Raw genomic sequence first — 22,354 nt, 5'->3', positions numbered from 1 at the left:
GGCACCGACAGAATCACAGAGTGTTCCTGACTCTACAAATCCGTCTTTACAGAGGTAATGACAAGTAATTTTGCAGTCTTATCTTGCCAAGTATGCCTTCTCACAAGTTCTCTCGGTAAAATGTGATATTTTGTTTATCACTAGGGGTAAAGAGCATATGGCTCTCGAGCTGACAAATATGGCACAATCTAATGAAAAAGGTTCAAGAAAGAGGTACACAAAATCAAGATGATGAATTTGAAATAAACCTGTCATTTCAGATGTATTACTGCTTGACTAAACACATTTCTCTTGCTTGCAGTAATTCGAGAAAGTGTGAACCAACCTCACTTAATCAGAAGGCCATAGAATCCCATGGTGAAAAACTCAGGACTGCTAGTGGGTATATCTTTAATTATAGAAGACATACCTGTGCTAAAGTGTTTGTTTGTTTGTTTGTTTGTTTTTTGTCGATGGTTTGTTTAAATGACTTCAATTAATAGTTTTCTCTAAGCTTTCTCTCTTTAATATGTGTGATATATCAAATTCTGTGCACATTTTAGGTCTTTCTGGTCAGAATGCTGACCAAGCACTTAATGCTCTGCAAGTAGCCACTCCGGTCAGAAGGACGGTGGACAAAATCCCACCTCAGACTGCAAGCCCAAAAAAGGCCTTCTGTTTGAAATCTGTAGCGACGATGGCTTTCAGGTCTGCTGTGAAAGTATTGAAGGTAAGTTTGATTTGTGCACTCATTGCAGTTGTGTCTGTGTGAGGGTCTCATCCCGTTCTCAAATCTCATGCTTATATTTACATAGGGCATGTTTAATAGCTTAGGACAAACCTACTATGGGTATAATTTGAAAACTTATATACACACACACCCTGATTCCAAAAAAGTTGGGACAAAGTACAAATTGTAAATAAAAATGGAATGCAATAATTTACAAATCTCAAAAACTGATATTGTATTCACAATAGAACATAGGCAACATATCAAATGTTGAAAGTGAGACATTTTGAAATTTCATGCCAAATATTGGCTCATTTGAAATTTCATGACAGCAACACATCTCAAAAAAGTTGGGACAGGGGCAATAAGAGGCTGGAAAAGTTAAAGGTACAAAAAAGGAACAGCTGGAGGACCAAATTGCAACTCATTAGGTCAATTGGCAATAGGTCATTAACATGACTGGGTATAAAAAGAGCATCTTGGAGTGGCAGCGGCTCTCAGAAGTAAAGATGGGAAGAGGATCACCAATCCCCCTAATTCTGCGCCGACAAATAGTGGAGCAATATCAGAAAGGAGTTCGACAGTGTAAAATTGCAAAGAGTTTGAACATATCATCATCTACAGTGCATATCATCATCAAAAGATTCAGAGAATCTGGAAGAATCTCTGTGCGTAAGGGTCAAGGCCAGAAAACCATACTGGGTGCCCGTGATCTTCGGGCCCTTAGACGGCACTGCATCACATACAGGCATGCTTCTGTATTGGAAATCACAAAATGGGCTCAGGAATATTTCCAGAGAACATTATCTGTGAACACAATTCACCGTGTCATCCGCCGTTGCCAGCTAAAACTCTATAGTTCAAAGAAGAAGCCGCATCTAAACATGATCCAGAAGCGCAGACGTCTTCTCTGGGCCAAGGCTCATTTAAAATGGACTGTGGCAAAGTGGAAAACTGTTCTGTGGTCAGACGAATCAAAATTTGAAGTTCTTTATGGAAATCAGGGACGCCGTGTCATTCGGACTAAAGAGGAGAAGGACGACCCAAGTTGTTATCAGCGCTCAGTTCAGAAGCCTGCATCTCTGATGGTATGGGGTTGCATTAGTACATGTGGCATGGGCAGCTTACACATCTGGAAAGACACCATCAATGCTGAAAGGTATATCCAGGTTCTAGAGCAACATATGCTCCCATCCAGACGACGTCTCTTTCAGGGAAGACCTTGCATTTTCCAGCATGACAATGCCAAACCACATACTGCATCAATTACAGCATCATGGCTGCGTAGAAGAAGGGTCCGGGTACTGAACTGGCCGGCCTGCAGTCCAGATCTTTCACCCATAGAAAACATTTGGCGCATCATAAAACGGAAGATACGACAAAAAAAGACCCAAGACAGTTGAGCAACTAGAATCCTACATTAGACAAGAATGGGTTAACATTCCTATCCCTGAACTTGAGCAACTTGTCTCCTCAGTCCCCAGACGTTTACAGACTGTTGTAAAGAGAAAAGGGGATGTCTCACAGTGGGAAACATGGCCTTGTCCCAACTTTTTTGAGATGTGTTGTTGTCATGAAATTTAAAATCACCTAATTTTTCTCTTTAAATGATACATTTTCTCAGTTTAAACATTTGATATGTCATCTATGTTCTATTCTGAATAAAATATGGAATTTTGAAACTTCCACATCATTGCATTCCGTTTTTATTTACAATTTGTACTTTGTCCCAACTTTTTTGGAATCGGGGTTGTACATATGTTAGTGAATCTGTGTATTTATTGATCATAACAGTGCACAATTCATATCTCGTACGCACGATCGGTCATTTGTGTCATCACGTCAGATTATGATGGACCAAATACAAGAACAGCAAAGAAAAGAAAGCTTGTGCATTCTTAAATTAGCTCAGTAAAGAGTGCACTTTTGCGTTTCCATGTCTACAGCCTGTGTAAGATCAGCCAGGCGACGCTGTGAGTATAAACAGTTCCCGTATGATTATAATCTCTGAACCCTGAGTGTATATTACACTTAATCACTTATTTATGAGCTCTCGGCTTAATGCTTACATTTATACGACTGGAAAGAGATCCACATGTTGGAAACGTCCCAGTGTTTTAATGTGTCTGAAATCTAGATCTGTATCTGATAGACTCCAGTCTCGGCCGATAAGAACCTCCTGTCTGTCGTGATCTAAGACCAATGTGTGATTTATCAAGTGTCAAGGTCGTTGCCCCGTCAAAATAATCACTCTTTGGTGTTTTAACATTTTAACATCAGCATGTGCTGTAACCCGTCAGTAGACACACCATCCGCCTGCAAGCTTTGGTACCAAAATAAATGTCATAAAAATAAGCTGAAAAGCTTGGGAATTGCAAAGTTCAATGCCCTTAAAAAATAATATTTTCTGGGTGAAGACCCTCAAACCTCCTGGAGAGAGGGGGATTCCCCCCCCCCCCCCCCCGCACCCCCCGCTGCCCTCAGCCTCCGCCATCACTTCAAGAAATGGACCAGCATTTGGAAACGTGAGACCTATGGAACACCTACAGCTACCGCTCCTTGTATTCGGAACACCTGCACTCACCATCCACTTCATTAGGAACACCTGCACACTCACCATCCACTTTATTAGGAACACCTGCACACAACCTGCACACTCACCGTCCACTTTATTAGGAACACCTGCGCACTCACCGTCCACTTTATTAGGAACACCTGCACACAACCTGTACACTCACCGTCCACTTTAATAGGAACACCTGCACACTCACCATCCACTTTATTAGGAACACCTGCACACTCACCGTCCACTTTATTAGGAACACCTGCACACAACCTGTACACTCACCGTCCACTTTAATAGGAACACCTGCACACTCACCATCCACTTTATTAGGAACACCTGCACACTCACCGTCCACTTTATTAGGAACACCTGCACACTCACCATCCACTTTATTAGGAACACCTGCACACAACCTGCACACTCACCGTCCACTTTATTAGGAACACCTGCACACTTACCATCCACTTTATTAGGAACACCTGCACACTTACCGTCCACTTTAATAGGAACACCTGCACACTCACCATCCACTTTATTAGGAACACCTGCACACTCACCGTCCACTTCATTAGGAACACCTGCACACTCACCATCCACTTTATTAGGAACACCTTCACACGCGCCCTCCACTTTATTAGGAACACCTGCACATACTGACCACTTTATTAGGAACACCTGCACACTCGCCGTCCACTTTAATAGGAACACCTGCACACTCGCCGTCCACTTCATTAGGAACACCTGCACACTCGCCGTCCACTTCATTAGGAACACCTGCACACTCACCGTCCACTTTATTAGGAACACCTGCACACTCACCGTCCACTTCATTAGGAACACCTGCGCACTCACCGTCCACTTTATTAGGAACACCTGCACACAACCTGCACACTCACCGTCCACTTTATTAGGAACACCTGCACACAACCTGTACACTCACCGTACACTTTATTAGGAACACCTGCACACTCACCGTCCACTTTACTAGGAACACCTGCAGCTACCATCTCTTTTATTAGGAACACGTGCACACTCACCATCCACTTTATTAGGAACACCTGCACACAACCTGCACACTCACCGTCCACTTTATTAGGAACACCTGCACACTCACCGTCCACTTTATTAGGAACACCTGCACACTCACCGTCCAGTTTATTAGGAACACCTGCACACAACCTGCACACTCACTGTCCACTTCATTAGGAACACCTGCACACTCACCGTCCACTTCATTAGGAACACCTGCGCACTCACCGTCCACTTTATTAGGAACACCTGCACACAACCTGTACACTCACCGTACACTTTATTAGGAACACCTGCACACTCACCGTCCACTTTACTAGGAACACCTGCAGCTACCATCTCTTTTATTAGGAACACGTGCACACTCACCATCCACTTTATTAGGAACACCTGCACACAACCTGCACACTCACCGTCCACTTTATTAGGAACACCTGCACACTCACCATCCACTTTATTAGGAACACCTGCACACTCACCGTCCACTTTACTAGGAACACCTGCAGCTACCATCTCTTTTATTAGGAACACGTGCACACTCACCGTCCAGTTTATTAGGAACACCTGCACACAACCTGCACACTCACTGTCCACTTCATTAGGAACACCTGCACACTCACCGTCCACTTCATTAGGAACACCTGCGCACTCACCATCCACTTTATTAGGAACACCTGCACACAACCTGCACACTCACCGTCCACTTTATTAGGAACACCTGCACACTCACCGTCCACTTTATTAGGAACACCTGCACACTCACCGTCCACTTTATTAGGAACACCTGCACACTCACCGTCCACTTTATTAGGAACACCTGCACACAACCTGCACACTCACCGTCCACTTTATTAGGAACACCTGCACACTCACCGTCCACTTTACTAGGAACACCTGCACACTCACCGTCCACTTTACTAGGAACACCTGCAGCTACCATCTCTTTTATTAGGAACACGTGCACACTCACCATCCACTTTATTAGGAACACCTGCACACAACCTGCACACTCACCGTCCACTTTATTAGGAACACCTGCACACTCACCATCCACTTTATTAGGAACACCTGCACACTCACCGTCCACTTTACTAGGAACACCTGCAGCTACCATCTCTTTTATTAGGAACACGTGCACACTCACCATCCACTTTATTAGGAACACCTGCACACAACCTGCACACTCACCGTCCACTTTATTAGGAACACCTGCACACTCACCGTCCACTTTATTAGGAACACCTGCACACTCACCGTCCACTTTATTAGGAACACCTGCACACTCACCGTCCACTTTATTAGGAACACCTGCACACAACCTGCACACTCACCGTCCACTTTATTAGGAACACCTGCACACTCACCGTCCACTTTATTAGGAACACCTGCACACTCACCATCCACTTTATTAGGAACACCTGCACACAACCTGCACACTCACCGTCCACTTCATTAGGAACACCTGCACACTCACCGTCCACTTTATTAGGAACACCTGCACACTCACCGTCCACTTCATTAGGAACACCTGCACACTCACCGTCCACTTCATTAGGAACACCGGCACACTACACCACTGTGCCGCCGACATGTTTTAATAATAATAATAATTTCTGTAGCGGGGCGGCACGGTGGTGTAGTGGTTAGCGCTGTCGCCTCACAGCAAGAAGGTCCGGGTTCGAGCCCCGTGGCCGGCGAGGGCCTTTCTGTGTGGAGTTTGCATGTTCTCCCCGTGTCCGTGTGGGTTTCCTCCGGGTGCTCCGGTTTCCCCCACAGTCCAAAGACATGCAGGTTAGGTTAACTGGTGACTCTAAATTGACCGTAAGTGTGAATGTGAGTGTGAATGGTTGTCTGTGTCTATGTGTCAGCCCTGTGATGACCTGGCGACTTGTCCAGGGTGTACCCCGCCTTTCGCCCGTAGTCAGCTGGGATAGGCTCCAGCTTGCCTGCGACCCTGTAGAACAGGATAAAGCGGCTACAGATAATGAGATGAGATGAGATTAAAACATGTACAGTACACACAACGTGTTTAAAAACTGATAAATGAGGCCCGATGAGTATATGAATGTGCACAAAAAACATACCATTGCTGGATGTGTTTGTTCCAGAGAGAGGCCTGGTTGTCAGAAACCAGCATCAGTAACCGAAAGCATTCTCTGAGGTGTGCTGAGAAAGCCTTGTGCATGGCATGCTGGGACTGTGATTCATTCCGTAGGATCTGAAGCTGGCTGTCCAGCAGCTGGGAAACTTGAGTGCCCAGAGCTTTCCTGCGTGCTATCTCTTGCTCCACTTGAGTCTCCAAACACTCCATCTTGCTCCCTACCACCACTTCCCCCCGGGCTGGTTCAAGCCCCCGCACCTTTTCCAGCACCCCTTGATAGAGCTGCTTCACCTGTGGACACAGAACAATATTTTGCCTTCAGTTGTGGGGGGGAACACTTTTTCTTTTTCCTTCTTCATCTTGCAGCTTGTTCCAGGGGAGTAAATTGTTGGTGGATAGCCTACTCCACCCAAAAGCACCACTTCAGTCAACACTAAAAAGCCAAGAATGTTTACTATGGTATAATTGTGGTTATATCTGCAACATCATTCAATATGTGTTCATTTTTTGTTATTTTCGAAAGAGGTCACTGGAAACTGAGGAAGTCTGGGACAAACCATGGAAAATTCACCTCTTCTCTGAGCTGCCCGAGCCGGGTGGTGACAGACACACTGTGCTTAAGCAAGATGTCATAGAACATGCTGGAACTGAAAGCCTCCAGGTTCACCTGCTTCTCATAGTCCCAGAATTCGTCTGTTGTTACAGCCATAGCTATGAACAATATGAGAACACTGAGTAAGATGTCTACGTCAAAATTCATAATGCCAGAGTCACTTAATGGCCCAAATTTGGAAACACTGTTGTAGAATATTGTATCAATCCCTAGTGACATTTCCTAAGTGTCTGGATATAGCAGCCCTGATCAGCTGAAGAATGTTCACAGCATTCCTGTGGATGCAGATAGCTGTAAATGTTCATAACCCATGTATTCACAGGCATAAGTTTAAAGCTGAGGACAGATGATATGCCATTTGAAAATCACATGACATGGTACTTGATATGGCCTTCTGAAGTATGCTTAATTGGTCAGTATGAATTTTAACAGGATAACCAGAGATAGGACAAGCAGACCCCTTTGAACTTTGGCAGGTGGACTGATGTGGCAAATGCAGCTGTTGATGTTAAGATATTAACAGTGTTTTCAGGCCATCCATCCATCCATCCATCCATCCATCCATTATCTATAGTCGCTTATCTTCTTCTACAGGGTCGCAGGCAAGCTGGAGCCTATCCCAGCTGACTATGGGCAAGAGGCAGGGTACACCCTGGACAAGTCGCCAGGTCATTGCAGGTTTTCAGGCCATTAACCCAGTAAACCTGATTTTGTATGTTTATAACATGAAAGAACGAGGCGGGGGGCTTTGAATGCAAAAACTAACCAATAGCTAATAACAGAGAAAATCTAGCATTTGTTTACACTGTTATTGTTTGTAAATGCTGCATGTATTGCCAGTTCTGTCTGTAACTTCTTACATCATACAGCATACTGGATGTTGTTTTGTAAGGGCACATGAGATACAATAGTTCAAAAAATAACTTCCAGTTTTCAGCGCAGGTAGTTGTGCAATATGACAACATGGATAACTTCACTTTTCAGCCAGTGTTGTAGTCGAGTCACTAAACCTCGAGTCCGAGTCCAGTCTCGAGTCCCCAGTGTTCAAGTCCAAGTCATTAAAGAAAATTTCGAGTCAAGTCCAAGTCAAGTCCACTATTGAGCTGAGTCGAGTCCGAGAACAAGACTCCAATCGCACCATTTGATGGTGGCTGTTGCTGCCTTTATATGAAAGCGTCTCTGCTACTGTGTTGGACTAGCCTGGCTAACGCGACTTCAAAGCTCTCCGAGCATTTGGTCTGGCCAAGCTATTAAGCCAAACAGTTTCCCAGAGCCCGTGGTTGACCCGCCTCCCTGAAATGCCTCAGTTTGCTACTGGTCGAAGCCAGAAAAGGCTGTGACGAAGCTTAAACCAATCACATCACTCTTTCCTCTGACATATGTGACGCGACGGGGCTAACTGGTAGATTAAACCATAGACATCCTATTATTAAACTCTTACCGAAGCCGGTCGGAAGCAAGGCGAAAACGTCCTTCATTTCAATAAATACCTCCAGGGCTGCTCTTTGCTCCGTTTTCAATGAGAACTTCCCGTTGAATGCTTTCAATACAGCATTTGTGAATGAAGCGCTTCCGGCATAGATTCTGTAAACAATCTATGGCTTCCGGTCACAGTTCTACTACGTCACTGCCTTGAACACGCCTCTACCCAGGGCCGTTGGAGATGCTCAAAGTTGATTGGTTCCTGATTTTTCGGGAGCTTGGAAATGCTGTAGATAGCCTGCCTGGCCAGACTAAGCTCGGAACAGGCCCTCGTGTTGCATCACGCTTAGGATGGGTGGGCCCAGGCTAGTGTTGGACTAACGTTACTGCTCGACTGCCCCATTTTAGTTAATAAGCTACAGATAAAAAGCTTGTTCATCACTCTGCAACCCTGCTATCAACAGGGCAAATAACAAATGAGAGGGTTAACACTAGCTAGTTCATCACTCAGCAAGCAAGCCCCACTATTAACAGAGCAATGAACATAGCATGTCATTTCCTTCTCTGGGTGGAGTCTTGCCAAATGACGATTGAAATTTGGGAGAACATGCAAACTCCACACAGAAAGGCTGCCGTTGGCCATTGGGCTAGAACCCAGAACCTTCTTGCTGTGAGGTGACAGTGCTAACCACTACACCACCATGCCACCTTTAGATATAAATATCTTATGCCAAGTTATTATGACGTGACAAAAATAAAGAAAAAATCCAAGTCACTGTCTCCAATTTAAGAGTCCGAATGCAGTTAATGCATGAGTCCAAGTCCAAATTCGAGTCATCAGTGCTCAAGTCCAAGTCAAGTCATGAGTTCTTAAAATTAGGGCACGATTCGGACTCAAGTCCAAGTCCTGGACTCGAATACTACAAGCTTGTCTTCAGCTTGAGTGTTAGCAAAAATAGTTTGGAAAGATAGTACTCAGGGAGTCTTTGTTGTACACAGTAAACTCTACTTTTCATCAAAAAGTTACCTCTCAGTACTGGTTCTTCATTCACCCCAACCTGTAGGTTTCGGTGTGTCTTTTTCAGCGCTATGACCCTGGAACCTTTTGATGAATAGTCATCCATGCTGTACTTAAGCTGCAGATCACGGTACTTGGCTGGAGAAGGCAGCTTCTCTGGCCATCCATACTCCCTGAACAAGATCTGTGTGTTGGAAATGGAAGTCAATAGTTCTTGACCATTATAACTCAGTAATCAATAGTTATAGTATTGATTCTTATATAAGATTAGTACAAGACTGACCAGTACTGCAAGACACAAGCAGAGCAGAACTGTAGCTCCAGCCAAGAGACCGCCAATCACCCACCAATCGGGTTGCAGTAGGAGCTGGCGTCGGAGGGTTATGCCCATCCGAATCATGTGATGTGGATCAGTTGGAAAGAATGGTCCATTGTCATAGCAATCTCCTCCAGCAGGCAAAACCTTTACATACTGGAAAATGACTTTTCTGTTGGCATCTTATGGATAGCAAGGTCATATTTTGGATGCAGTTAAGGGTAGGTTAAACAGGGACAATACCATATGCTTGTATTGACTGCTGCTCAATTTGATGACGTACACACCAGGCTCACTGAAGCTAACGGAAAAGAGGGAGTTTGCAGATCGTGCCATTGCTAGTTCTTGCTCTAATATTCTAAAGACACCCCAGTCGAAAGCAGCATTCGTGTTGAATAAGTTGTCTCTGTAAAGAAGACAAACCCTCAGTTCAAGTCATTGAGGGAGTAACTAAATGGGGGGGACAAAAATTTTCTTACTCACATGTCATACTGCGGATAGTGGTGCCTGGTCACAGTGAATAAAAGAATATCCTCCAGATGCAAGCATGCTATCGGGTTCATCACTTGAGTGGCTTCTCTAGTGCTCACTACTCTTGAAGCAGAACCCATGAACCAATAGGATTCTGTATCCATGTAGGTATGGTTTTCTGGTAAAAGAATAGATTTTGAAACCACCTGTCATGGTCACGTATTCTGACCTCAACGGATGTGCCAGGCGGGTCTCTGAGTCAACAACCTTACCCATTCTCTGTCTGTTCAAGATCTCTGCAAAATTGTCACTCACTTGGCCACCTTCCAAGATCAACATCCGTACTCCTGCTGGGATAGTGCTGAGGAAGCCATAGAAGCCACCTTCTGCAGCATGGCAAACAGTGGGAAGAATTACAGGCCAGTTGTAAATTCTTTCAACATCCTGCCTTTGGCCATGGTTACTCACCCTTTGTCTGTATTGCGTACACAGGCCTGGAGAACCCATGATGCCGCTCACACCTCAGCTTTCCTCTAGACTCCCAATGTTTGAGGACAGATAAAAGTGCACTTCCTGATGCACTCACCTGTGTCCCTCAAAGATATATAGGTCAAAGTGAACGTCTAGCCTTGTTTGCTTTAACAAGATAAATGGGGTCCATGGGACATGTACGTATAATACACCCTGTCAAAGATACTGTCTGACTATGCACTGTGGATAAACATGCTTTTTGGAAGAAACAATTACATGTTAATTATGCATGGATCTAACTGACCACATTATTCTAGCTGAACAGATATTGTGTCATGAACACATTTTGTTTATTAGAAAGCTTGCCAAAAAGGAATCCTGTGGAATGCAACAAACGTACATCATGTAAGCAGGAGATTTCTACTTTCATACATTTCATAGATCAGATCTGAAGCTTGCAAACCAAACAAAGACCATGTTAATTCCCATGTTGGTGCGGTACAGTGCATCCTTAGTAACTGGCTGGTCAGGGTTGCGGTGAATTAAATAAACCTACTAGTTGTTTGTTTTTGTAATATTGTGGGAAATAGATCCAACTACAATTGTTAGAAAATATCATAAGCAGGTATCTAATAATAATAATAATCTCATCTCATCTCATTATCTCTAGACGCTTTATCCTGTTCTACAGGGTCACAGGCAAGCTGGAGCCTATCCCAGCTGACTACGGGCGAAAGGCAGGGTACACCCTGGACAAGTCGCCAGGTCATCGCAGGGCTGACACATAGACACAGACAACCATTCACACTCACATTCACACCTACGGTCAATTTAGAGTCACCAGTTAACCTAACCTGCATGCCTTTGGACTGTGGGGGAAACCGGAGCACCCGGAGGAAACCCACACGGACATGGGGAGAACATGCAAACTCTGCATAGAAAGATCCTCGCCGGCCACAGGGCTCGAACCCGGACCTTCTTGCTGTGAGGCGACAGCGCTAACCACTACACCACCGTGCAGCGCAATAATAATAATAATAATAATGAGACCATCAATGATGCTTGTGGCAGCGGGGGCGTGGTCAAGCACCGGTCTGTGACAGGAGGGCGGAGTTGGGGAAGGTAAGTGGCAGAATCGCTTCACCTGAGTGTAATTAACCTGTGTTTGTGTGTGTTCTCCTCAGTAAACCGCGCCCTATTTAAGGAGGGAGAGTGAGAGCGGAGGGGAGCTCGCTGAGGAGATTCACGAGTGTGTGTGTGAATCTCAGTGTGTTTTGTGTATGCCCGACTGAAAAGTGCGGCAATAAAAGCGTAATATTTAATCCTGATCTCTGTCCTGCCGTCTTCTGTGCTCCACCCACACGTTAAACCCGCTACAGTGGTGCCGAAACCCGGGACGGTGGAGCACCTGTCCTGCAGCCCCATGGAATCCTCCCCGTTCGCGGACTTGGTCCACGCCCTCGCCACGGCTCAGCAGAGCCAGCACCAGGCACTCGTCACGCTCCGGAAGGAGCAGGAGCGCCGCTTTGAAGCCCTGGTGCTGGCTCAACAGGAAGACCGAGAGGCGTTCCGGCGCCTCCTCGCGTCAGCGGGGTCCACCAGCGCCCCGGCCGCGGGCCCATCTCCCCTCACCTTGACCAAGATGGGCCCGCAGGACGACCCCAAGGCTTTCATCGCGTTGTTCGAGCAGGTCGCCGAAGCCTCGGGGAGGCCGATGGAGCAGCGCGCGGTGCGCCTCCTCCCCCTCCTGACGGGAGAGGCGCAGTTAGCCGCACTACAGCTCCCCACCGACCGCCGGCTGGCCTACGCCGACCTTCGCCTGTCCTCCAGCGTGTGGGGCGAACGCCGGAGCAGCAGCGCCAGCGCTTCCGCGCGCTGCGAATGGAGGAAGTCGGCAGCCCGTTCGCGTTCGGCCAGCAGCTCCGGGACGCCTGCTGGCGGTGGCTGAGGGCCGAAGATCGCGACGCCGAGGGAATCATCGACCAGGTGGCGCTGGAACAGTTCATCGCCCGCCTACCCGCCGGAACCGCGGAGTGGGTCCAGTGCCACCGCCCGGCGTCGCTGGATCAGGCCGTGGGACTGGCGGAGGATCATCTGGCGGCTGTCCCGGCGGCAGGACAACGGATGACGTCGTCTTCTCTCTCCTCTTCTCTCTCTCTCTCTCTTCCCCCTCCTCCCGTGTCCCGTCCTCGCCCCATTCCCCCACCACGGAGGCGGGGGCCGGCTCCACCCCAGCCGGCCTGCCGCACCCGTGGTGCCCTCCCGTTTCTCCCTTCTGTGTCTGTCTCTCCCCCCCCCTCAGGTGAGTGACCCTCAAAACACAGCTGCAGAGGGGAGGCCCGGGCCGGTTTGCTGGCGCTGCGGGGAACCGGGCCACCTGCAGCATCAGTGTGCAGCGATGGAAGTGGGGGCGGTGGTGCGGATCCCCAACGTGCCAGAGGCTGCCCTCGATCGGGCCGGAGCGTATCGCATACCGGTAAGTGTACAAGGGGCGACATATCAGGCGTTGGTGGATTCGGGTTGCAATCAGACTTCGATCCACCAAAGCCTGGTGCAAGATGAGGCATTGGGGGGAGCACAAGGGGTGAAGGTGTTGTGTGTGCACGGGGATATTCACAGCTACCCGTTGGTGTCCGTCCACATACATTTCAGAGGGGAAAAATCGATAGTGAAGGCGGCGGTTAATCCTCGCCTTACCCACTCTTTGATCTTGGGGACTGATTGGCCGGGATTTCGGGGGTTGATGGCACACGTAGTAAAGAGTGGGTCCTGCCGGTTGTCAGGGGAGGGTCCCGGTGTCGCTTTGGCTGGAGCTGCGGTCGCAGAGCCGTCTACGTCATCTCCGCGACAGAGTGAGGAGTCCCCGGCCCCTCTTCTTTCTATTGGGGAATCCCTCGCGGATTTCCCACTGGAACAATCGCGAGACGAGACTCTGCGACACGCGTTTGACCAAGTGAGAGTAATCAATGGTCAAACGCTCCAGCCGAACGCCACCCCGTCCTTTCCCTATTTTTCCATTTTGAAGGATAGGTTATACCGAGTGACGCAGGACACTCAGACGAAAGAGCGAGTCACCCAGTTGTTAATTCCAAAGAGCCACCGGGAATTGGTATTCCAGGCGGCTCGCTTTAATCCCATGGCGGGACACCTCGGGCAGGATAAGACACTCGCCCGGATAATGGCCCGATTCTATTGGCCGGGGATTCGCAGCGACGTCCGTAAGTGGTGTACGGCGTGCCGCGAATGCCAATTAGTAAATCCAGCGGCCATTCCAAAAGCGCCCTTGCGCCCCCTACCATTAATCGAGACCCCGTTTGAAAGAATTGGGATGGATCTCGTCGGGCCATTAGATCGGTCAACACGAGGGTACCGCTTTATATTGGTTCTGGTGGACTATGCAACGCGATACCCGGAAGCGGTGCCTCTCCGCAATATCTCCGCACGTAGTATTGCAGAGGCCCTCTTCCACGTCATCTCCCGGGTCGGAATCCCGAAAGAGATTCTGACTGACCAAGGCACCTCGTTTATGTCACGAACACTGAGCGAACTGTATGGGCTATTGGGTATTAAGCCGATCCGCACCAGCGTGTATCACCCACAGACGGATGGTTTAGTTGAACGGTTCAATCGCACCCTCAAGAATATTATCAAAAAATTCGTAAGTGAGGACGCACGTAACTGGGATAAATGGCTCAAACCCTTGTTGTTTGCAGTGCGAGAGGTCCCCCAAGCCTCCACGGGGTTCTCCCCATTTGAATTATTGTATGGGCGTAAGCCGCGCGGCATCTTAGAAAATTGGGAGGAGGGACCTTCACAGAGCAAAAATGAAATTCAGTACGTTATGGATCTGCGCGCAAAACTCCACACGCTCACCCACCTAACTCAGGAGAATTTGCGGCAGGCCCAGGAACGGCAAACCTGCCTGTACAACAAGGGCACGCGCCTTAGAGAGTTCACTCCGGGAGATAAGGTACTCGTCCTGTTGCCCACGTCGAGCTCCAAATTAGTCGCCAAGTGGCAAGGGCCCTTTGAGGTCACACGGCGAGTCGGGGACGTCGACTATGAGGTTAGGCGAACGGACAGGGAGGGGGCGCTACAGATCTACCACCTCAATCTGCTGAAACTCTGGAACGAGGAGGCCCCCGTGGCGTTGGTGTCCGTAGTTCCGGAGAAGGTGGCGCTGGGGCCGGAGGTCCAAAAAGGGTCATTGGCATCTTGCACCTCTCCGGTCCCCTGTGGAGACCACCTCTCCCCGACCCAACTCACGGAGGTCGCCCAGTTGCAGACCGAGTTTTCGGATGTGTTCTCGCCCCTGCCCGGTCGCACCAACCTCATAGAACACCACATAGAGACGCCCCCGGGGGTGGTAGTGCGTAGCCGTCCTTATAGATTACCCGAACACAAAAAAAAGGTGGTTCGGGAAGAACTTGAGGCCATGCTCGAAATGGGCATCGTCGAGGAGTCCCACAGTGACTGGAGCAGCCCGGTGGTCTTGGTTCCCAAGGCTGACGGCTCGGTCCGGTTCTGTGTGGACTATAGAAAAGTCAACGTGGTGTCTAAATTCGACGCGTACCCAATGCCTCGTATTGATGAGCTGCTTGATCGACTAGGCACGGCTCGCTTTTACTCGACACTGGATTTGACGAAGGGATATTGGCAGATCCCCTTGACTCCATTATCCCGGGAAAAAACGGCCTTCTCCACACCGTTCGGCTTACACCAGTTCGTCACACTTCCGTTTGGGCTGTTTGGGGCGCCGCTACGTTTCAGCGGCTGATGGACAGGGTAGGTGCGTAACGGGCAGGTGCGTCCCCAAATCAATAAGACAGCAGCGATTGCGGCCTGCCCGAGGCCCAAGACCAAAAAGGGGGTGAGACAGTTCCTGGGGCTGGCTGGCTATTATCGTAGGTTTATACCTAATTATTCGGACGTCACCAGCCCGCTGACTGACCTCACTAAAAAGGGGGCGCCAGATCCGGTCCAGTGGACGGAGCAGTGCCAGCGGGCTTTCTCTGAGGTAAAGGCTGCACTGTGTGGGGGGCCACTTTTGCACTCCCCTGACTTCTCTCTCCCTTTTTTGTTACAGACGGATGCGTCGGACAGAGGGCTGGGGGCCGTTTTGTCCCAGCAGGTGGGGGGAGAGGACCGCCCAGTGTTATACATCAGCCGAAAGCTGTCAGTGCGCGAGGGGCGCTACAGCACCATCGAGAAAGAGTGCCTGGCAATCAAGTGGGCGGTCCTCGCCCTCCGGTACTACCTGCTGGGGCGCTCTTTCACCCTCTGTTCGGACCACGCGCCCCTCCAGTGGCTCCACCGCATGAAGGATGCCAACGCGCGGATCACCCGTTGGTATCTGGCGCTCCAACCTTTCTACTTCAAGGTGGTCCACAGGCCGGGGGCGCAGATGGTTGTGGCGGACTTCCTCTCCCGTCAAGGGGGGGGGAGTCGGCTGCAGGCCGGACGGGCACCCGGCCTGAGTCGGGCGGTGGGGGTATGTGGCAGCGGGGGCGTGGTCAAGCGCCGGTCTGTGACAGGAGGGCGGAGTTGGGGAAGGTAAGTGGCAGAATCGCTTCACCTGAGTGTAATTAACCTGTGTTTGTGTGTGTTCTCCCCAGTAAACCACGCCCTATTTAAGGAGGGAGAGTGAGAGCGGAGGGGAGCTCGCTGAGGAGATTCACGAGTGTGTGTGTGAATCTCAGTGTGTTTTGTGTATGCCCGACTGAAAAGTGCGGCAATAAAAGCGCAATATTTAATCCTGATCTCTGTCCTGCCGTCTTCTGTGCTCCACCCACACGTTAAACCCGCTACAACGGCATAGCTCACTCTGGCCCTGTCTAGTCCAGAAGGAACTATCTAAAGTGGGCCACCTTGTGCAATAAATGTTGCAAGCTATATACACCCTCGGAATACCTACCTATTTGCCAGAAAGAATCCAAAACGGCAATGAATTGACCAAGAAGAAGCTATTTTTGTTGAAATGCTCATTAACTCTTTACCCCTTAATGACGACATATGACAACCCCATGTACATCCCATAATGACGACATATGATGCCTTGTCTAAAACCTTGTCAAAACCTTGTCTTTAGACTTTTTTTCTTGTAAATATGTTCTCAGGGTGAACAGTATATACTGTACATATACAAGGGTGGCTGTAGCAACTGCTTTAAGGGGTAAAGAGTTAAGGCTTAATTAGTTCATAACTTCATTAATAATTGTAATTAAGCAAATCTGGGTAGAAGTTATATGCACCCTAGGTACCCCTAACTTCATCCATCCATTATCCGTAACCGCTTATCTTGTGCAGGGCAAGCTGGAGCCTAACCCAGCTGACTATGGGCGAAAGGCGGGGTACACCCTGGACAAGTCACCAGATCATCACAGGGCTGACACATAGAGACAAGCAACCATTCACACTCACATTCACACCTACGGTCAATTTAGAGTCACCAGTTAACCTAACCTGCATGTCTTTGGACTGTGGGGGAAACCGGAGCACCCGGAGGAAACCCACGCAGACACTGGGAGAACATGCAAACTCCACACAGAAAGGCCCTCGTCAGCCACTGGGCTCAAACTCAGAACCTTCTTGCTGTGCTAACCACTACCTTCATGCCAGAAAGAATCAAAATCGGTGATAAGAAAGAAGAAGCGATTTTCATGAAATGTGGACGACGCCAGACGGACGACGGACAGCACATGATGGCATAAGCTCATCACCTGTCAGCCAGATGAGCTAATATTAATAATAATAACAACCATGATGTGAGCAAGAATTAAAACAAATAGTCCTGAACATATCTCTAGCTGAAAATTAGGCACTTAAGATGATATTGAGAAGCCAAAATTAACACATCGTGCTGATAGTTCTGGTTTTTCTACCCCTTTTGTCCAGTCCTTTCCAGGGAGCATTGGGGTCATATTTATTCATTTATTTTTAATATCCAATCTTGGCCACTCCCACTTCAGGTTTAAACCCAATTATTGATACATATACAAATACTGAAGTACAAAATAGATACAGATAGTGGCATTGTATTACATCCCTAGTGTGACAAGACTAAAGTAATGTTCATATTGAGTGGAAATACAATGAGTAATCATGTGTATTAGTGTGGTGAAATATGAAAGCTTGAAAAGTAGAACCACTGGGTTGGACCTGCATGTCGTACCTGTCTATTTGCCTCAGTGTAAAGCAGGTGAAGGACAGCAGAACTGCACACCAGCTGCAGTACAGGTCTAGTCCTGTCTCCACACCATCCTGAGCATTCACTTCTTCCTGAATCAAGCAGACTTTTGCAGACACACAGGCCCATGGAGGCATCATAGCCTTCATACAGCTGTGGAGATGCACACACCTGGAGAAATGGAGCATGCAGGATGTGACACTCTGACTCACAACGTTGCTATTTCACAACATGTATTATAGTACCAGTCAAAAGTTTGGACACGTCTACTCGTTCACAGGTTTTGACATCAAAACTATGAAATAACAAATGGAACATATATGGAATTATGTGACAAACAAAAAAATGTTAAAAATACAAAAATATTTCATATTTCAGATTCTTCAAAGTAGCCACTGTTTATCTTGATGATGCTTTGCACACTATTGGCATTATCTTAACCAGCTTCATGAGGTAGTCAACTGGGATGCTTTTCAGTTAACAAGTGTGCCTTGTCAAAAGTTAATTAGTGCAATTTCTTGCCTTCTTAATGCATTTGAGATCAAACAGTAAATAGTAAATAATAAAAATACAGTAAATAGCCCTATTCCACACCACAACTATAGTAATCCATACATATTACATCAAGAACTGCTCAACTAAGTAAAGAGAAATGACATCCATCATTACTTTAAGACATGAAGACAAGACTTTTAATTCATAAAAATAAAGAAAAATCTATGAATGAGAAGGTGTGTCCAAATTTTTTGACTGGTACTTTATATCACGTGCCTGTTACCGCTTACATTCATTGCCTACTGAATGCAGGTTATGCAAAAGTTCCTGGTGTATATGTGTCAAGAGATTCATAGAAAAGAGTGTTTTGTTTTCCTCATGGTTCCTTGACTCCCAGGTCAGTTACCGTATGTTCAGAAGATAAAATCAGAAGTGGTTAAAAAAATCAATAAGTTAAAATTTTCACCATCATCTTTAATATGTTGGCTTTAACATCTGGCAATAAAAACCTTACTAAAGGTATAGTCCTTTCCATAATTCGATGTTACTCTGTAAATAATTCTTGTAGGGTTTTGGTTTTTTTGTTCTTGTTGTTGGTGGGTTTTTTTCTGAATTAGATTGTAAATATTTTACATGTTGCACTACAGCACTGAAACAAATGCTGAATTATAAACAGTATCTGGAAGGATTTAAAGCTAGTCAAGTTTATCTGTATAGTGCTTTTAACAGTAGACGTCGCAAAGCAGCTTTACAGGAAATTAAAGGCTTTAAACATGAGCTAATTTTATCCCTAATTTATCCCTGATAAGCAAGCCTGTGATGATGGTGGCAAGGAAAAACTCCCTCAGACGACATGAGGAAGAAACCTCGAGAGGAACCAGACTCAAAAGGGAACCCATCCTCATTTGGGTAATAACAGATAGCATGATTATAAATAACTCGCTTCTATAACTGTGTCTGATAGAGTCACAAAGTATAACTGTGAAAACATGTCTGTGAAGATTCTCAGTCATCCAGGTACATAGTAATCTGTGGTTGGTAGAAGAGAGCAACTGGACTTGCTTGAAGATTCTTGAAAACGTTCCACCTTGCATCCGAAAGGCTTCCTCAGTTCTGTCTGACTAATAGAGAGTATCAGGTATTTATCCTCTCATGGATCATCATAGAATCCGAATCAGAATGCTGATGGCTGCATTGTAGGTGGCTGATAAAAGATGTCTTAGACACCCACCTCTGTTCAGTGATGGCCGTTCCAGAAAACTGGCAGACATTTTAGCCAGAGAGGATCGTTCATTTTTGTCAACCTGGAACGACCATCACTGAACAGAGGTGGGTGTCTAAGACATCTTTTATCAGCCACCTACAATGCAGCCATCAGCATTCTGATTCGGATTCTATGATGATCCATGAGAAGATAAATACTGGATACTCCCTATTAGTCAGACAGAACTGAGGAAGCCTTTAGGATGAGAGGTGAAACATTTTCAAGAATCTTCAAGCAAGTCCAGTTGCTCTCTTCTACCAACCACAGATTACTATGTACCTGGATGACTGAGAATCTTCACAGACATGTTTCTACGCACTTTGGGATGAGATCCCTTCGACTGGTGCGGGAGTATGAGAGGACTTCCAGAAAACTGGCAGACATTTTAGCCAGAGAGGATCGTTCATTTTTGTCAACCTGGAACGGCCATCACTGAACAGAAAAGTTGCCGTATCCTTCCTGGCAGCTCAAACAAATCTGGCCATTTTCCTCTGACCTCTCTTATCGACAAGATGTTTCCACCCACAGAACTGTCGCTCACTCAATATTTTTTTTCGCATCATTCTGTGTAAACTCCGGAGACTGTTGTGTGTGAAGCCCCCAGGAGATCAGCAGTTTCTGAAATACTCAAACCAGTCCATCTGGCTCAAACCAACACTCATGGCACAGTGAAAGTCACACTTTGAGATTACAATTTTTCCCGTTCTGATGTTTGAACATTGTGAACATGCTCTTGATTTGCATCTGCATGATTTTATGCATTGTGCTGTTGTCAAGGGATTGGCTGATTAGAGAACTGCATCAAACAGCAGGTGGATGGGTGTTCCTACTAAACTGTCCAGCGAGTGTATGTAGGTGATAACACTATTTGACTTTACATAGTGGCTTCTTGTACGGACCTCATGAGAACAAAGGTGTTTCCACTGCTTGCGATCCAGACACTTGCCATTCTGATCCCGTGCTTGTCCATCTTTGCAGATCTCATATATCTTTAGCTCACAGGCATCCTCTCTTTGTGTAGGGCGGTATCCCAAAGTGCAGTGACACTGCCCATCACTGGCCTGCATGAAGGAAACAGATCATATGTTAAAAACCTCATTCTTTTCACCAGGCTTGGGTGGCGCTGAATTGTTCCTTGAACTTGGTTTTTCCTGTGGTTGAATCTGAGGAGAGAAAGGTTTAGTATTGAGTGGGAGACAGACAGAACGTGTAACCTAACTGCCTCTAGGCTGAAACATGAGCAGCTGTTTTAGTTGAAGACTTCAGATTGCACCAATGGATATTGCTGATCTGTTTGCATACAGTTACATATATAATGGGGGGAAAAAACCAAAATGGGTATATGTGCTCACCTGGAAGACTTGGCCCTCTGCTAGGCATACACATTTATCTTGTCCAGGAAGAGGCTGTTGTGCTCTGGATCCACAGGGCAGACATGCAGACAGACCCTCTGTGGGAGCATAGTGATGTGGAGGGCAGCTGATACAGTCATTGATGTCCCTGGCCCAAAAACTTGGTGCAAACATTCCTCTGGGACATGGAATTGCAGTTTCACTGCCTTCTGGACAGTAATGACCTTATTTCAAGTCACAAAAAAAAATCCACATGTACCGTTTTCATTCCCTTAGGACAGTAGTCATAGCCTTTAAATATGTTCAACATGACAATGCAAGCAAACAACAGATACAAAACACTTTTGGTCTCAAAAGGTAATCCTATATTCCCATGCCTCACGGCAAGAACACTATGCACCTTACCTGGCTGGCAAGGAGGCTGGCGCTGATGTATTCGTGTTGTATTCAGACCAAAAGCAATTCTTAGTGTTGGGCTAGAGAGCCACCAGAGAAGGATTGGCCAGAAACAGTCCATAGTTTTGTGCATCGTCTTGCAGTGTTGAGTACCGTGCTCTGAGCTATTTCTCAGGGAAATAGAAAGCACTTTCTCTCCCAGGCTGAATGATTCATGAGGAGTTAGGTGTCACACATGCCAGGGGGCAAAGAAGGAGGCTACCCAATGCAACCAGGTCATATTGCAGCCTTTTTGAAACTGATTACTGATTTGAGCTGTGCTTTACCTGTCTCTCAGCACCTGGGTGTGTTCTTGAAAGCCGCAACCTGTAATAAAGCATTTTAAGGTTAAAGAAAAATAGTAAATTGTCTACAGCTTTTTTTAATGGATGAATCTTAAAACAAAGTGTGAATCTTAAAATAATACCCATTTCCACCTAACAGGAATAATTGACTTGAATTCTGTTTACTTTCCGAAAAACAGGTCAATCATGCCCAGTATGTTTATTTGCAAAGCTTCTGTGGTTTCTGGGTTAAAGTTGACTCCCATGGAAACTACAATATTCCCCAATATACGTACAACAAAAGTAAACCTAAATATATCCACATGAGCAAAACAGTTTAACATGTTTGGCCTCTGCATACATCCAGATTTCCACAGGAATGGTAAATAAATAATGTCGCATCCACTGCCAGTTCTCCGTCCCCTACACTTTCACCCCTGCACAGCACACCCCGCACTACAATCCTCATCATGGCCTCACTGCTGTCCGTCATCTAAGTACTGATAAAGCACACCTGTTCATCATTATAGCCTCAATACTCTCAGGACTCTGTTCACGCTAGCACACTGTGAAGTATTCTTCTGGTTTTCGCTGCTCATTGCCAAGCTGTTTGTTTATGCCT

At 46.8% G+C, this 22,354-nt stretch overlaps 1 protein-coding gene across 1 annotated transcript in view; it reads right to left on the bottom strand.

Moving 5' to 3' along the window:
• LOC132864629 (uncharacterized) overlaps positions 1 to 21,554 on the bottom strand; it is a gene marked incomplete at its 3' end in the record, with an annotated part of 29,033 nt that extends 7,479 nt beyond the window's left edge. The window contains exons 1-12 of the mRNA XM_060898047.1: positions 21,419 to 21,554; positions 21,014 to 21,237; positions 20,561 to 20,722; positions 17,888 to 18,073; positions 10,714 to 10,831; positions 10,518 to 10,631; positions 10,258 to 10,423; positions 10,018 to 10,180; positions 9,742 to 9,930; positions 9,468 to 9,642; positions 6,977 to 7,116; positions 6,389 to 6,696 (exon numbers count right to left, since the gene is read on the bottom strand). Of these exons, the coding sequence (XP_060754030.1) occupies positions 6,389 to 6,696; positions 6,977 to 7,116; positions 9,468 to 9,642; positions 9,742 to 9,930; positions 10,018 to 10,180; positions 10,258 to 10,423; positions 10,518 to 10,631; positions 10,714 to 10,831; positions 17,888 to 18,073; positions 20,561 to 20,722; positions 21,014 to 21,237; positions 21,419 to 21,542 (2,069 nt within the window). The remainder of the gene's footprint in view (positions 1 to 6,388; positions 6,697 to 6,976; positions 7,117 to 9,467; positions 9,643 to 9,741; positions 9,931 to 10,017; positions 10,181 to 10,257; positions 10,424 to 10,517; positions 10,632 to 10,713; positions 10,832 to 17,887; positions 18,074 to 20,560; positions 20,723 to 21,013; positions 21,238 to 21,418) is intronic.
• Positions 21,555 to 22,354: the final 800 nt, after the last annotated feature.

Source organism: Neoarius graeffei, chromosome 17 (genome assembly GCF_027579695.1).
Source record: "Neoarius graeffei isolate fNeoGra1 chromosome 17, fNeoGra1.pri, whole genome shotgun sequence".
In the NCBI taxonomy this organism is placed as follows: domain Eukaryota; kingdom Metazoa; phylum Chordata; class Actinopteri; order Siluriformes; family Ariidae; genus Neoarius; species Neoarius graeffei.
This window is presented reverse-complemented; position numbering and strand designations above follow the sequence as displayed.